The sequence below is a fragment of the Indicator indicator genome, chromosome 1 (assembly GCF_027791375.1).
Source record: "Indicator indicator isolate 239-I01 chromosome 1, UM_Iind_1.1, whole genome shotgun sequence".
Taxonomy (NCBI): Eukaryota; Metazoa; Chordata; class Aves; order Piciformes; family Indicatoridae; genus Indicator; species Indicator indicator.
Genome location: NC_072010.1, coordinates 112,103,993 through 112,120,347, shown reverse-complemented (window position 1 = coordinate 112,120,347; position 16,355 = coordinate 112,103,993). Strand labels below are relative to the sequence as shown.

Genomic DNA, 16,355 nt, shown 5'->3' with positions numbered 1-16,355 from the left:
CAACTGTCTGAAGAGAGTGCCACTTGAATAGGGTCAAACAGACAGCAAGACTTGCAGCATCCCAGCTCCCTCGTCAACCTACCACTTTACCACATGCCAGCAACATGAACTGCTGGCAGGAAAAGTGTACTTCAAACACATGCTGAGTGAAAAAAGGAACAACACGCTCCACTTGATTCATGCATAATCTGTGTGAGAAAACCCTTAACTGCCTGTCTCTTCCCTATGCAGGTAAATCTGTACTTGGAGAATTCATCCTGTGACACAACTTCCAAGGGCTTTTTCTTACACCCTGTACCAAATGGTTGCCATCCTTAGTGTACTGTGTGAAAATGTACGCTCTGCTATTTTTTTTTCTATTTGCCATCTTTTAATTTTATTGAATGTCCCTTGCAAACCGGCTGCCAGATAAGGAGAACAGAAGCTGCCCATGAACAAAAATTTAGCACACAAAAATAAAACTACAAAACGGAGTTTGCTCCAAACATTGACAACAGTCTTGCTATAAGCTGAAAACTGCTCTGTTGCCTAGTGACATGGCTTTGAAGCAGGACTTAATATTTCTAATATTAATACATCAACAATTTTGCATTTAGTGAGTACAGAAAGGTTATTACAAATCACTGTCCCACAATAACCTTCTGTGTACAATTAATGTGAGGTCATTCAATGTAACTTATCACTCAATCCTGATCATGATAATGCTCAGGAATCTGTTATTCCAAACTAATGTGTTCACTGGGACAAAAGGAAATGGCCTCAAGTTTCACAAGGGGATGGTTAGATTGGATATTAAAGAAACCTTTTCACTGAAGGGGTTATCAAAGACTGGAACAGGCTCCCAGGGAGACGGTTAAGTCACCATGCTTGGAGGTGTTTAAAGATGCATAGACATGGTCCTAAGTGACATACTTTAGCATCAGACTTGGTAGAGTTAGATAATGGTTGAACTTGATGATCTTAAAGGCCTTTCCCAACCAAAACAATTCTATGGATCATACCCTAAGCTAAAGTTCTATGAATGTGCAAAACTGACCAACTACTCTATAAAAGCAATTTCACAGAATTTCACAGGTTTGTTCTACATATTCAGCACAACTTGGCACTTCTCCAGCTTACACAGAAAAGTCAAAGCAAAAGGAATTATACTGCAGTAACTCCTGCAGATCTTTAGGAGGCTAAAATAAAAAAAATAAAAAGAGAGAGTATTCGTCACACTTAGCTTGCCATGTTAGTAGCATGACTCACAATCCAGAATCCAACAAAGTGGTTGTGACTGACTGGATCTGAACAGGTCTCACCACACCCCCTTGATTACCTGTAGAGAGTTGGGTGGGAAAAGGGTTCATTTCTTTGTCCACCATTTTCTGGTATAAAGCTCTCAAGCTGAATGGCTCCACAGTAAAGGGTAATGTTCCAGTCAACATTGCGTACATGTTCACCCCACTAAAATAAAACAGAGGGAAAAAGAAACCAAAGTTATCAGGAAGAAGGAGAAACTTAGGCTTAGGTTTTTGTGACTGTAGTTCATTTTTAGTAACTGACAGCTATTTAGAAAGACCAAAAAAAGCTCTCCTGTTGCACAGAACGATTCAAGCAAGAATTCCCATGGAGGGTCACACAATGTGTAGGACACAAGCTGAGAGCCACAGAACTGAACACAGCTCTTAGGCAACTCCTTAGCTAAATGGCACACTGCAATTAAGTCTCTCCTCAGGTTGCATAAACATGCTGGGTTTGGAGGTCTTGTCCTGGTGCTGCCCTAAGTATGGAATGATTGTCTGCACCAAAGGGGACATTGCAGGTCTTGGTTCAGCACCCAAAAGTGGCCTCCATGGCCTCTGGTGCTGCCCTAAGATTGGGTGTGAACAATTACATTCTTCATGACAGAAAACCTACTGCTTGTTTATGCCCAGCAAAAGTCAGCAATAAAACAACAGGTTGGGTACTCTTCTTCCTCTTAAAAGGGCTTCAAATTAAAGTGGAATTCCTCCTTTTCGGGAATTTGTTTCCCAGTCTGCGGAATACATGTATGTGAGCAGAAAGAAACTAAACTGGTGTGGTATCACCAACTCCAAAGACAGACATCATTTGTTCAGCTGTGAGGAAGGGTAGGAGTTAATCATATTTTTTTATTATTAAAAAGTAAGAGCAGGACATTATTACTGGAGAATTTTAAATAGCTTACAAGAATAACTGTGCTCTGTTTGCCTGCATTCCTAAAGGCTGGTAATCTCAACCATAATGTGGACAGATGGCCCACTGCTGGAGTGAGAAATTTAGTAGTCATACAATCACTCACCTGTGGATCTCCTTGGAGGACAGACTGCAAATTAAGTTTCAGCAGGGGAAGTTCTAAAGAGCCTTGAGGAGCAACAGTGTACACTCTGGATCAAACTGAGAGATGAATTTGACCCAGGTCCTAGTCTCATGTATAAACTATGTCAATCTTAGCACCAGTAGTACTTATAGTGTACTTTACATTTTCCAAGCATTCCAAACATTTCAACTTGGAAATTGTCATCATTCTGTTATTTTATCGAAATGTATTCAAATGTTATTATGACAGCTTGGTAAGGGAAAATCCACAGATGCTAAAGCAAAAGCTAAAACTCAACTGACTTCAACTAATTTCTCTCCAGGATTGACAAGGATAGCCAACACCATGTCCATGGCCAGCAAGAGGGTACTGGGAGTTGTAAGAGTCTGAAACAGTACTGCAGATAAATTCACTGACTCCAAAGCGTCCTTCTGGCTTCCTCTAGCACTGGGGATTTCCTTCTGTTCTTTTGCCTGGACATTAGTAAGCTCACAAAGGTTCACAAGTTTTTTGGATATTTTTACTTCCTTTTTACACCCATGCTTTCAAAGCAATGTCTGACCCTATTTCATAGTTCTTGTCTGACTTGACCAGGGATAATACACGAATGCTGGAGGATCCTTTGGGGAAAACAAAAAAAGCTATTGGTCCTCTCGTGCCATAGCCATGTCTTCTACTAGGTCTGAATATCCCCAAAAAACAGTTGTGCTTTACTGTGCTTCACTGCAATCTCTCCATGCTATGCATTCCAGTGATCCATATATACAAGTACACAAAGATCTATTTTGAAACAAGATATCTGCACAATTTAGTTCACAGAGTCATACTCATTAAGCAGATCTTCTTGCTCAGAGTAGCCAAATATATGCACAACATTTCTCATTTGAGCAATGGGTAGCGATGACAGTAAGAGCAATTATAAACTAGAGAAGTAACTCACATGGACCAAACATCTATTTTGGGGCCGTATTTTTTCCTTGCCAGAAGTTCAGGGGCTGCATATGCTGGGCTCCCACACTGGGTGCTGAATGGATCAGAATAACCCAAGATGCCTGCGCAGTTGCTCAATCCAAAGTCTGAAAGGCACAGAAACAGTTATGAAACAGACAGATACAGTAAAACCACACTAGAACACAAGGAAAAAACCCCACATTTTCTCCCAAAAGCTAAGCAATGAACTGCCTAAGAAAAAAATTCACCCGCATGCAAACATTTTATATATTCTTTTTCTCTAAGGTGTTCAATAAACAGAGATTCCCACAAACAATAATAAAGTCATAGAATCTGCACCATTATCAGTTTTATACACAAAGCAACTACATTTCACTGGGAAGTGGACGACAGCAACCAGTGCTGAGCTTGTCCCAGGCACCATGGGATGAACATGAGGCAGAAAGCCACTCCAGGCTGTCATGGATTCCATACTGTTGCAGTATGTTATGTAGAGGTCAAGTTTAAGTGGGACTTCTTCAACATTTCTCTCTAAATTGTGCAAATGAGCCATCAGAGGCAAGGCAGCAGGGGCTGCTGCCTGGGACTACTGTTGTGATGCACAAATGCACAGAGTTGCAGAGTCAGCATTTCAGCTTGGAAATAACACAGGGAAATCTTGGAGCAAGAAGAGGAATGTGTTGATTTGGCTTCCCTCTCCCAGACTTCTGCCTTGAATTACTGTACTTCTAGCCCCTGATGCTCTTTTGCTGGTAGTAATAACATGGGACTGGCAAAGGCTGGCACCATGAGTTGACTGGAGACAAGAGACAGCCTCTCCTCACCAAAAGGAAGCTGCAGTTTCCCAAGTGCTCTCAGTCATCACAAGCCCAGGCTGCTGCTGACGAGAGTGTTCCTGCAGTCTCCCTTGTCTGCTCCAGCTGAGCTGGGTTTAAGTAAGGGTCTTAAACACTAAACCACTAAGCAATGAAAGAAAAGCAGAGTTGCACCCATAGCTGCGGGTAACATGAAAGCCCACTCTGTCCAGTGATAGCCCATTGCTCGGCTTAGGAGGAAGTGATTACGAAATCACAGCCTGATAGACAATATGAGAATGTGAGGAGAAGTTGCAGAGTCTTGGAAGTGAAGTCAAAGAATTTGATGTGATATGGGGAGGAAGACAAGATTGCAAGGAGGTGAATGACATGGGCAAAGCTGCCAGGCTGGGAGGACAGCCTTGGCTGCAGGGCAACATATCAAGGAGCAGAGGATCCAGAGAGGTCACGATCAAAGAAAGAGGTTCACATTTATTAATAACTTGTTACCAATGACAGCTGCAACCACAAAAATACTGCTATTAAGAAGGCTGGCGTGTGTTTTGGTCCTTCAGGTTTCTTTGATCCAGTCTTCTTAAAAATTCCGAGTGCATCTGTGTTCAAAGTGAAAACTGCCTTATACATAAAACAAGGCAGCCAGGAGAAGCAGACTGCTGAATCCTCTTCCTACAGGTTTGTCTTGCATCCACATCTTGTAAACCAGCAGCTTTCTAGGTGTGCTACCCACCTGTCTGTCTGAGCTAAAAGCATCACATCTTATAGGTTGAATGTAGCAGACAACTGCTGAACCCATACAATACTCCCCTCTCCACAGTCATTAATTTGGGTCTCTCTCCTCATCTGCCTACTTATTTGCATAAAGGTTGAAGTAAAGGTCTGTCCTTTAGCTCTTACTCTACATTAAGTCCATTTGAAATCAAACAGGAGTTCCTCAAGGATCAGAAGCACCCTGACAGGGCAGTCATGTAAGCCTTGTTTCCTCAAAAAAACAGGCAAAAAAAAAATGTTTAAAAAAACTCAAACAATTATGTGAGTCGGAGTGCCCAAGTGACTGCACAAGGCTTCCCACTTGACTGGCTGTACCTCTGAGAGCAAGACAACCACAAGCGAGACAAGAATCGCCATATTTAACAGGGCATCAGAATGGTTTGCTGGAAAACATTGTCAAAAACAAAGGGATGATCAAGACAATTTCCTTGCCTCTGATGGAAAACAATTGTCGCTGGACACTGCTTAATCATCTCTGCTAGATATGAATTATCCTTGGTACTCAATCAAATACTTCTAAGGATTTGTTTACTTAATTAATGAATTTATTAGTTATGGCCCAAGATGAGTTGTGCCAACTGTAAAAGACTTTTTAAAACTCTGAGAGAGGAGAGATGCTATTAAATCTCTGCACAGTGTTACATGTGGTTTCTAACAGACTGTGTCACCCCCCCTCTGAATTATCTCACTGCAATATAGGTTCTTCTACCCCTCCACTCTGCCCTGGTGAGATCACACCTGAATACTGTATCCAGTTTTGGGATCCCCAGTTCAAGATAGAGACCTGGGCTGGAGAGATCCCTGGGGCTGATTAGTCTTGAGAAGAGAAGACTGAGAGGGGATCTCATCCATGTCTATGAATATCTGAGGGGTGGCTGTCAAGTGGAGGGGGCCAAGCTCTTTTTGATGGTGTGCAGAAATAAGACAAGAAGCAACAGGCTCAAACCCGTTGATTTCACCTCAACATCAGGAGAAACTTCTTTACAGTGAAGGTGACAGAGCACTGGAACAGGCTGCCCAGAGGGGTTGTGGAGTCTCCTTCTCTGGAGGCTTTCAAAACCTTCCTGGATGCATTCCTGTGAGGACTACCCTAAATGATCCTGCTCTGGTAGGGGGGTTGGACCTGATGATCTCTTGAGGTCCCTTGCTACCTCTAATGTACTGTGATACTGTAACTCAAACGTATGAGGGCTATATTCTGAGACAGTGTAAATCAGCAGCATTTATCATTATCAATGGAGGTATACTTCACTGGACACTTTCATTATCTTATCAGCTTAAAATATAACCACCTTAGGTACTTTGTTCAGCTCACTCATTAATCGAGGTTGGTATACTCCTTTTTCTAGGGCCCATTAAAATGCAGAATGCAGGCTAACATAGTGAGGGCAGGGATTTCATCACAGAAGAAACAAGAATATTGTTATTAACACTGTGGCAGCACAGTGTGATTGCAGTGTGATTTTTATCAAGGATGCACTACTGATCTTGATAATAAGAGTATTACCATCAGCACTGATAAGTTCACTGCCATTCCTGACTCTGACTTGGGCTTCCTTTCAACAAGCTGAGCTAACGACAGCATTCAGATCAAAGGCCACATGTTTTTTTTAAAGTAAATATTATGACATGGGAGCTCCACCACCTCTGCTGTTTGTACTATCAAAGTATCATATTCCACTACCAGTCTTCAATGCCTTCAGGAAATCAACATTAAGCTATCGATACATGGTTATCTCTGAAGCTGTGACAGTTGGAATAGGAGTTACTAAACGCCAGAAAACTTAGCACCAAGCTGGTGGACAAGTTCAACCAGCAGAGCTCCACAGAGTTCAGCAAAGCTACATACCGGCAGGGTCCTTTTAGTGCCATAGGTCCTTGAGCAGGACATCAAGGACTTCATATGGCCTGTGAGTGGCTTTTCATGGCATCCTGATCAGACATCTACCATCATGGACTGATGGATGAAGAGAAGTCAATTATTTTCCATGTTTTCAATCTTGATGATCCCAGATTTGAGACTTGACAGCTAAAACTACGTCTACTTAACACAGCAAAGGAATTTTTTCTAATAACACTGTAAGAATACATGACAAGCCTCTTTGTCATGTAACTAAAAAAAAGTAACAAAAGCAAGGTGCCATGAAGCAGCTAGGTGAAGAGGGGCTCAAGGGATTCAGTTCTCACTGAAATGCAGGAACAAGCAGGGACTTTCAATGTAGCTTCCTGGTACATTTTTAATCTTCACATTTCTTTTTCCTTTATGGTGAGTTTTCTTCATTTCACAGTTATTATAAGAGCCAACACTTTTATTAGTTACTAGTGCGTTTGCTGCTGCACAAGACACAATGGCCAAGCTCCCACCTCAAAGCAGTTAATGTGAGCTGGTTTTCTAGCTTAACGTCTCTTCAATCAAACATGAAAAGCAGTGCATAATACATGAAAACACATTCTTCAGTCCTGAAAAACCTTCCTGGATGAAAATCCTGATGACTTCTTGGGCAGAACTATAGAATAACACAACAGATCCAAACACATTTCTAGAAAGGCAGACTACACAAAATATTGTGCTATGCACCAAATGAGGTAAGTGAGGGAACAGGCATGGAGGAGGAAGAGTAGTAAATTATTTGGTCTATAAATTATCTGGTTTATTTTGTCAACCACAGACGGGTGCTGGAAATTTTTCCTTGTTCTGGAAAAAACTGGTGGCAATGGAAAGCTGAGCGGCAGCTCAAGCACTACTTCTGCTACCACCTGGAAAAGAGGTTGCCCAGGGACACAAAGCTAGTTTCTGCAACTTCGACTCTAGCCTTCCCAATAAACACAGAAGACAGAGCATGAAGAATGCAGGCACTGCTTCTTCAAGGTCAACAACAGAGAGCACCAGCATAGCGGTCAAGATACAGCATGACCTTATCCATGGTGTTAAATCTGGTTTTACTTACAGCAAGAAGACTACTAACAAAACAACCTTCATTTTTCCCTAACATACCCAGCTGGACAGTGGGACTTAATTGCTTTGTTTTAAAATACATACTGTGTACGGTTTGCTTTGCTTAAAACATCAGGCTGCAGACCTGAGGACAATTCCTTTCGATGCTAGCGAGGCTACAAATACCGAACTCTTTTCTCTATTCTTCCCACACCACCCACTGTGAGGAGACCTTTCTATGTAACCAAAACAAATGAAACTGCAGAACAGTTCTGAAGTAATTTTTGGCATGCGAGTATTAATTGTACTTGTATCATCTGATTAGGTCTGGGCTTGGATGTCAAGTTCATTTACTGTTGCGTAATCAAACACCCCAAACCAGGGATGTTACAGAAATTCTTCCAATCTATCACATGTTCATACAGTAGTGTTGCAAACCATCTGGTCTTACTTATCTACTAAATCAAGATAATGGGTGGTTTCTATCATTACTGATGAATGATTCATGGTAACATATCAGTATCCTCTTGACCCATAGCTGAGGTAATGCAGAGTTCTCTTTTGCTGTTATTTTCCCAGAGTCAGTTGATTCACTACGGAGTAAGGACTAAAAGTCTTGGTAGTATTTCCAATGACTGAATTCCCTAAGTCAATTTCTAATATTTCAGATTTCAGCAACCATCTTTCTCTTGTTTGTTTGGAGATGATGTGCTTTGTATGTTACAGCGAACATCCATTTGACCTGAATGTTAAGTGTTTTTCATCACTGTTCAGATCATGAAAGCTTTTGAAGAAAGAAAGCCAGTCAAGTTTTTAAGCCTGAGACCACAGACATTGCTGTTGTGGAGATAAATACAAACAGATGTTTGGGGTTTATTTTATGAAGGGAATTTTTTTTTCAGTGCCCACGTTAATATTAATGGGAGTTACGCAAAGGCAGTGAGGGACTATACCCATTGATCTAAAATGTCTGCACCACTTGAATGAATCAAGTGCTGCATACAACTGATAACTGAATATAATCAAGACTATCATTGATCTTTTTTTATTTCATTTTTAAACAGCCCTCTAAATCAAATTCATATTGGGTGCTGGAAGCAAATTTAACATACATAAATATAGGATCAAATTTTGCCAGCTGCTAAAAATGTGTGCAACTCCCACTGACTTCAAAAGAAGCATATGCATATGGGGGCCAAACCTAATCCTTAGTAAATATAAAATTATCAAGATAATAAAATAAATTACTTCTGTGGTGTCAATTCTTTAATTCTTTACAAAAATCCCAATTTGAATATGAAAGCTGTTGGTTAAAAAACGTAGGATCATTCTCATACCCAGTTAAAGCTGAATTATTTGAAACATTTTTTTCACAAGATACTGTCAGGAACAGCTTGATTGCTATCTATACTCTCTCAGCTCCTCTCTTGCAGCCACATAAGCAGTTGTCACATGAAGGATTATGAAGTCTCAAAAACTCTCTTTATAAAACTATCAATTACTGGAATTGCCAAACTGGTTTCATACCAATAAGCTTGATATTGTTGTCTTCATCGAGCAACAGATTTTCTATCTTCAAGTCCCTGAAAGAAACAAAATATTTTGAGTGAGCATCCAAAATAATGAAGTGATTCATATAGAAAAAAAAATGTATAGTTACATCAGTGCACACAGTTCCACCTTTAAGGCAGAAAGCTCCATTCATTGTCTCCTTTCTAAAATTACCAGTGCTTTCACACGCAGTTTAACACCTTTTCTGAAGGTAAAAAATGATTTTGTCATTTATGAACACCCTGTAATTAATTAGGTTCTTCAAATTTCTCATGTACATAAATGTTTGCAGCAATCTTATACACTGGAAATGCTTCAGATACATGTTTCTGGAGTTGGAAGTCACTTTCACATTATTCTTCACAGCCAAAGGCTCTTCATTACTCACAGCTGAAGAATCAACCTTCTTCAGGAGTCAAACACCTGTGCCATGCTACTGTCCACAAGGGAGACCAATCAACCTTCCCTGGGCATGAAGCATCAAAACTCCTTACACAGGTGATCAGCATTGGTACTCCCATATGCTGAGATGAAAACTGAGGCTGAGGGATTGAAATGACTTGCCCAATGCCATCCAGGAATCCAGTAACAAAACCAAGAGAAGAAGTCACACAGGTTGTCTGAGTGCCACATTAGTGCTTTCTACACCATGCCACCCTGCATGACCCCACAGAACCACTGCACAGATCAGGGCCTGGACCAGTTTTGGGAGAGTGAGGATGAAATGAAAGTGGTTTCCTTCGACAGGATGACTGTCCCTTTCATACATATGTCAGCACGTTGCTCATTTTATATGTCCTTCCATCATTTAAGAACATCATGGCACTTCCCTAAGCCGTATTCAACTTAAGAAAAATATTCCAGAGATCACACACCCAAAAGCATCCCAAACCCCCAAACTGTACATACTCAGCATTAAGTATAATTTGAAAAAAGTATTTAGGTTGCTAGATAATTTGTCCACAACTTCTAGCAGTTGGTTGTGTCTTCACCAAAAAAAAAAAAATTCCCCCACTCAGACAAAAAAACACTTCTAACTTTCAGCATGCCAGGATATCAATAGCTCAGATGGGCAGTGATGCTTCTCCCAGCATGCTTCGGAAAAATGTGGATAATAAAGCCATCAGCTATAATTATGGGAAGTCAGTGACATGCATGGTATTTTGCCTTTGTAAGGCAAAGGGAGTAATGAAGGAAGGATGCCCCTATTACAGATGAAGATATAAGGCTTAATAAAATAAGACAAGTAAACCATCCAAACCAAACAAAGTACTTCCACAAGAAAGGATATGGCAAAGAAAGAAAAATATCTGTGACGAACTCCAAGCCTTTTAAAAACCATTCCTCTCCATTTCACGTTATGCCCTTGTTGTGTTTCAAATAAACCTGAGGGAGAAAAGTACTTGCAAGGAGGATGCCACTCACTTCATCAATACAGCCACAAGGACTTTCTCCAAAGAGATGTTTCTACATCCCAGTGAGCACTTCTTGCAGATTTTCCTTGCTTCATGTGAGAAAAGAAACAGGAGACAATACTAGATGAATCTACAGAAGGAGAGTATTTTGCAAACTTTAGGTATTCAGGGGCAACATCCAGGCTTTTCTGGTGCACCCAGATGAACGCTTTGTAAGTAGTGGACTGCCTTCTGCATCAGTCCTCCTCTTGGAGAAGCAACATAACAACTGAGGCAATAAAGCACCAGCCTGACAGACAGGATGAGGGGATCGTGTTCCCTCCTCTGGCAGTTACCCAGTGTGTTAACTTAAGGAAACTAGCTATGTCAAAAGTGACAGGTCATTTCAAACAGCATCAGAGATGCAACCACATTTGTTTTAAGAAAGATGCAGCCCTGCTCCCACTCCAAGAGCACCAGCTCCAAGCTATATACCACATAAATCCAGATGGCATACACGGCATCCCTCTCCTCATCCTCAGGAGACTCCTTGTGCCATGATGGTGCTGCACACTCACTGCCCTGTGTCCTCCAAGTAGGGCAGCAGCCATTGCTGAGAAATTACATGATACAAGGGGACATGCCCTGCCAGATGGATTTGGATCAACCCAGTTCTGCTTCCCTCTAATGCCAAAAAAGGGTTTATTTCTTCAAGTCTCACATCTTTATAGCTTGCAGGTGCAGGTTTCCATAGACAGTGTGATTAACCTCTAGAAAGATACCAGGGCTGGGAATTTAACAGGAAAGACTGACAAAAGGAAAAAAACCCCAAAACCAAACAGTATCAGAAAGAGTTAAAAAGAGGAAAAACAAAATAAAAAACCCAAAGCAAACAAAAACCCCAACCCAAAACAGAACAAAAAAAAACCTACACTGAAATCAACAGAAGCACATGGAGCTTTGGGTCATACACTGCAATGCTCAGCACAAGGTCACAAAGCAAGCAGAAAGACCATTTGGAAACTCTGAGTATATTAAACATTAGCTAAGAAGAGGCAAGGCTTTAAGAATAATGGTAAATGAACAGGAAGATGAAAGCTGTAAGTTGAGAAGAAAAGGCACACAGGCAATGAGAATAACAAATGAGTGACAGGAAGGCTAAAAATAAACACAAGAAAAGGTATTTAAAATTATTAAAAGCTAAAAAACCTAAAATTAAAGGCAACAATAAGAGGGCATTTTACTGCTATCAGAGGAAAAAAAATTAAATATAGCCTCAATATAGAGTGCCACCAGATGTGGCTAATTAAAGATGTTTATCTATATGTCTATTCTCAACAGATTTGCTGGTAAGTGGTAACTGATCTAACAGTCCATATGCAACACACTTGTGTCAACTCTTGTCAATATGAAGGCACACTTTTTTTGGTGTGACACTGAGAGCTAGGACAACAGGTTTTTACACCTTGATACAACCCAATGAGAAGATCCAGTGCAAACCAGCCTGAGAAACACAAAGCAAAAGCTGTACAAAACCAAATTAAAAATCCCCAGACTAAGCGGTCTAGAGGAGAAGGACTTTGGGGTGTAGCCCCTCAACATGAGCTGGCAATGTGTGCTTGCAGCCCAGAGGGCAAATCATATTCTGGGCTACATCAAAAGAAGCGTGACCAGTAACCAGCAGGACAAGCAAGGCAATTCTCCCCCTCTGCTCTGCTCTCATGAGACCCCTGTCAGAGTACTGGGTCCTGTTCTGGTGACCCCACCACAAAATGGGCATTGAACTGTTGGAAGGCCACAAAGATGATCAGAGGGCTGGAGCACTTCCTCTATGAGGACAGGCTGCAAGACTTGAGACTGTTCAGCCTGGAGAAGGCTCCAGGGAGACCTTACAGAGGCCGCCTAGTACCTGAAAGGGGCCTACAAGAAAGCTAGAGAGGGACTTTTTACAAGGGCTTGTAGCAATAGGACAAGGGGGAACAGATTAAAGATGGAAGAGGGTCAGTTTAGACTTGATATTAGGAAGAGATTCTTTACAGTGAGGGTCGCAAGACACTGGAACATGTTGCCCAGGGAATTTGTGGATACCCCCTCCCTGGAGGTGTTCAAGGTCAGGCTGGATAGGGCCTTGAGCAACTTGGTATAGTGGAAGGTGGCCCTGCCCATGGCTGGGGGGGGTGTGATAGTTGGAGAACTGCTGCTACGCAAATGTGGACCCTTGGGTGGGTATTAGGTAGGATCCCTGGGCAGCCCAATTCCCTGGAGCAGGCTGGCAGCGGGGCACAGAGATGGCAGGTACCCGTGGCCAGGACAGCAGAATGCATGCCTGGAAAAGACCCACAGCCATCAGGACAGAATACTTCAGGTGACTTTAACAACACACCTGATTACCCACTATTTCTTCTTGACAAAAAGTGCAGTGGTACAATCCAATTACACATCTGCCTTAGGCTCAGCCTGCAGGCAGGAACGATTTCTCCAAACTTCCTAAATGCTTTATTATATCAGTTTTGTCCAATTTAAACCTTAATTATTTTTTACAAAGATAAGCTTTAACTGAGTTGCTGTTTGCTTTGAATATTTACATAGAATCATAAAATGGTCCAGGCTGGAAGGGACCTCCAAAAGTCATCTAGCCCAACCTTCCTGCAGTCATCAGGGACATCCCCAACCAGACCAGGTTGCCCAGGGCCTCGTCAAGCATCACCTTGAATATCTCCAGGGAAGGGGCCTCAACCACCTCCCTGGGCAACCTGTTACAGTGTTCCACCACCCCCATAGTAAAGTGCACCCTCTTCTAGTTACAGAGCTGCGTTATCTACAGGCACAGCAAGGCCCTGCTGTTGGCTCAGTCTGGTGACAAGAATACTGCTGGATTCTAATGAAGGGAAGGGCTTGCCAGGCAATAAGAGGTACACTGATACATGAATTCATTGCAATGGGAAAAGTAGCACCACTGCACCCAAAAGTGTTGGGGAACTCTGAATTTCATGCACTATATTATCAATTGTTTAACAAATAAAAGCAAACATACCACCTTATTTATTTGAGTCAGCAGAGGTTTAAAACCAGGCAGCATGTTTTTAATAGCTGCACACTGCAAGGGAGAACGTGAGCTACCAACTATGACACACACAGCAATTGCAGTCCTCGCTGAAGTCAGTGGGAATACCCAGAACACTGAACATCAGGAACACATGCTAGTTCCTGCAGACTCAAAGGTCCTCAACAGTTTTCCATATGGCTTGCACTTCTTGGTGGGTTCTTAAGAGTTGGACACACCTGCTTTGCTATAGGAAGGGCTAGGCAAGCACTCTCTTAGGCCAGCAGCAAGTGCCATGCTGTGCAGGGTTGAAGTGGGGAGAAGAAATGCTGCTGCTGAAGACCTTCAGTTCCCTTCCCTTAAGTAAATTCAATATTGTTTCTTACTGTCACAGCTCCTCAAAAAATATAACTAAGGGATTTATTTCCTCCCACCAAGCAAATTTTCAGCATTAATTCCTGAAAAACTTCAAAATACCCTTAGTGATAAAATACTAAAGGATCAAAAATGTTTACTTTTTTCTGAGACATTAGTTCCATCACATGCCTAACTATGGTACAAGTTAGTCAAACCCATGAAGAATGAAGACACTCAGGAAAGACCAAGCTGCATTATAACAGTGTGGATAATCAGCACATATTTATGTGCTCCTTGTATTTGAAAATATGCCTTCTTCATGGAATGGTTTGTTTGGGAGTTTGTTCTGCTGTTGATTGGGTTGATTTATCTCTGGATTTGCTCAGAGCTTCAGCTGTCAGCTCAGCCTGCTTTTGAAAGAAGCTTATTCAGTGCTCTTGCAGGCATCAGACAAGAAAATTAAAGTTTTTTCAGACAAGAAAATTAAAGTTTTTTGCATTTCACACTTTATTTCTTGTCTGGGGGATGAGAAGGAAGGTTTTATCAGCAAGCAGCTGCAAAGCAAGCAGTGGTTGGCTGCTGTCTCCTGCATCTTATTTTTAACCAGAACAGCACCATGAAAAATCTGTCCTTAACTATCATACCACAAAACCACTTTCTAGCCCCATGCAAGGGCTTGAGATGAGCTGGAAAAGTTGCAGACATTTTGGTTCATCATCATGTCAATACACATTTCAAGGTCTTTGTAATCAAAACATTATTTATTGAGTCTGATTCTTCTGTTAGTCACAATGTCAGTGAATTCAATGTATTCACCTCTGCAAAAGAGGAATTCAGTCTATTGTCTTCACTAAAACAATATTTAATTTGTTTACAGCAGAGTATTTCAAGAAAGAATGGCCAAAGGTAATTTTGAATCTGACATAAAATAGGCAAATCAGCTTTGCATTTCAAAAATGAGACTTTGCTCTGTAGTGCAGCATTCATCATAAATATTTCATCAGCAACCAGACTACTGGCACTTAAAATTAACAGGATGGAAGTTAACAAAGCCAACACGTCAAAGTAATGGGTACTAAGGCAGGAATTCTGTAGCCCCCTGAGCAACTGATCATGTGGCACCACCTTACTCTAAGGAAAGAGATCACAGAAATAATCTCTGCTCAAAACCACAGGGGTTTTTTGTGTCTTTCAAAATCCTGTTTTTAATTACAGAATGGCAGTGGAAGGTACAAATATGCTGCTTTGAAGAGAGAAAAAGGGAGAATACAGAAAACTATCTGCTACCAATACATTAATAAATTCTTTTCTTTGACATCCTGACAGTAATTGCACTGAATGGGATTGAATTTTGTTAAAATTACTTTAAAAGGGTTGTTGAGAATTTCCTGTGGGATGCAGTGGCAAGCACCAAAGCTTCTACTTCATTTTTCTGTTTTCTTTACACTCCCAAGGGATGTACATGTTCATCTTGCTTTTTGACAGCATGAAGGCCTATGTAAACACCTTCTGAAAAAAGAAAGCTTCACCAGATACTGCCAGTTGGGTTTGTTTTCCCATGTCAGAGGGAAAGATAAATATGCCTACCTGATTCACAGCTGAGCTTCTTGCTAGCTTATTTTTAGCAACCAACCACCTCTTCTGATAGAAGGAATGAAATACAAATGACTACATGAAATTATATTTAGAATAGCATCATTTCTTTTTCAGTGAGCAGCCAACAAGTTATGAAACTTGGATACCCCTCATTGAAGACATAGCTCCTGCAATCAGGACCTTGAAGTCCTCATCCATCATAGTAGATGAAATATTTAAATTTAATATACATCTATACAAACAGGAGGTTTGCCTTTTTTTAAACCTCTCTAAATAAAATGACATTTCTTGAAGGTTTTCAATTTTAGGCAGTTCAGACATCAGTGCCTTTTAACAGAAGTATTTCCATTGAGTTCTGGGTGCCAGCTCTTGTCCAAAGATCAGAATGCTTTTCTGCCAGGCCAGGTCTTCATTTTAAGTCATGAAGCTTACTGAATAACATTCTTCAAATAGCATAAGGAAATTTCATGCAACTTGAAATAGTTCATGTGGCTTTTTTTATCTTGAGTTATAGAACAGTGTAAATCATCTACAATATTCTCTGAATAATGTAGACAAAACCAATTATTTTTTTGTAATAAAATAGTGAGTGAACACTTTTCAATGTCATGCCCCTTTTGATGCG

The 16,355-nt window shown here is 41.0% G+C and overlaps 1 protein-coding gene across 1 annotated transcript in view; it reads right to left on the bottom strand.

Annotated features, from left to right (window-relative positions):
• HUNK (hormonally up-regulated Neu-associated kinase) overlaps positions 1-16,355 on the bottom strand; it is a 64,061-nt gene that overhangs the window by 23,574 nt on the left and 24,132 nt on the right. Inside the window, exons 3-5 of the mRNA XM_054386886.1 lie at positions 9,317-9,372; positions 3,261-3,396; positions 1,319-1,446 (exon numbers count right to left, since the gene is read on the bottom strand). Coding sequence (XP_054242861.1) covers positions 1,319-1,446; positions 3,261-3,396; positions 9,317-9,372 — 320 coding nt within the window. The remainder of the gene's footprint in view (positions 1-1,318; positions 1,447-3,260; positions 3,397-9,316; positions 9,373-16,355) is intronic.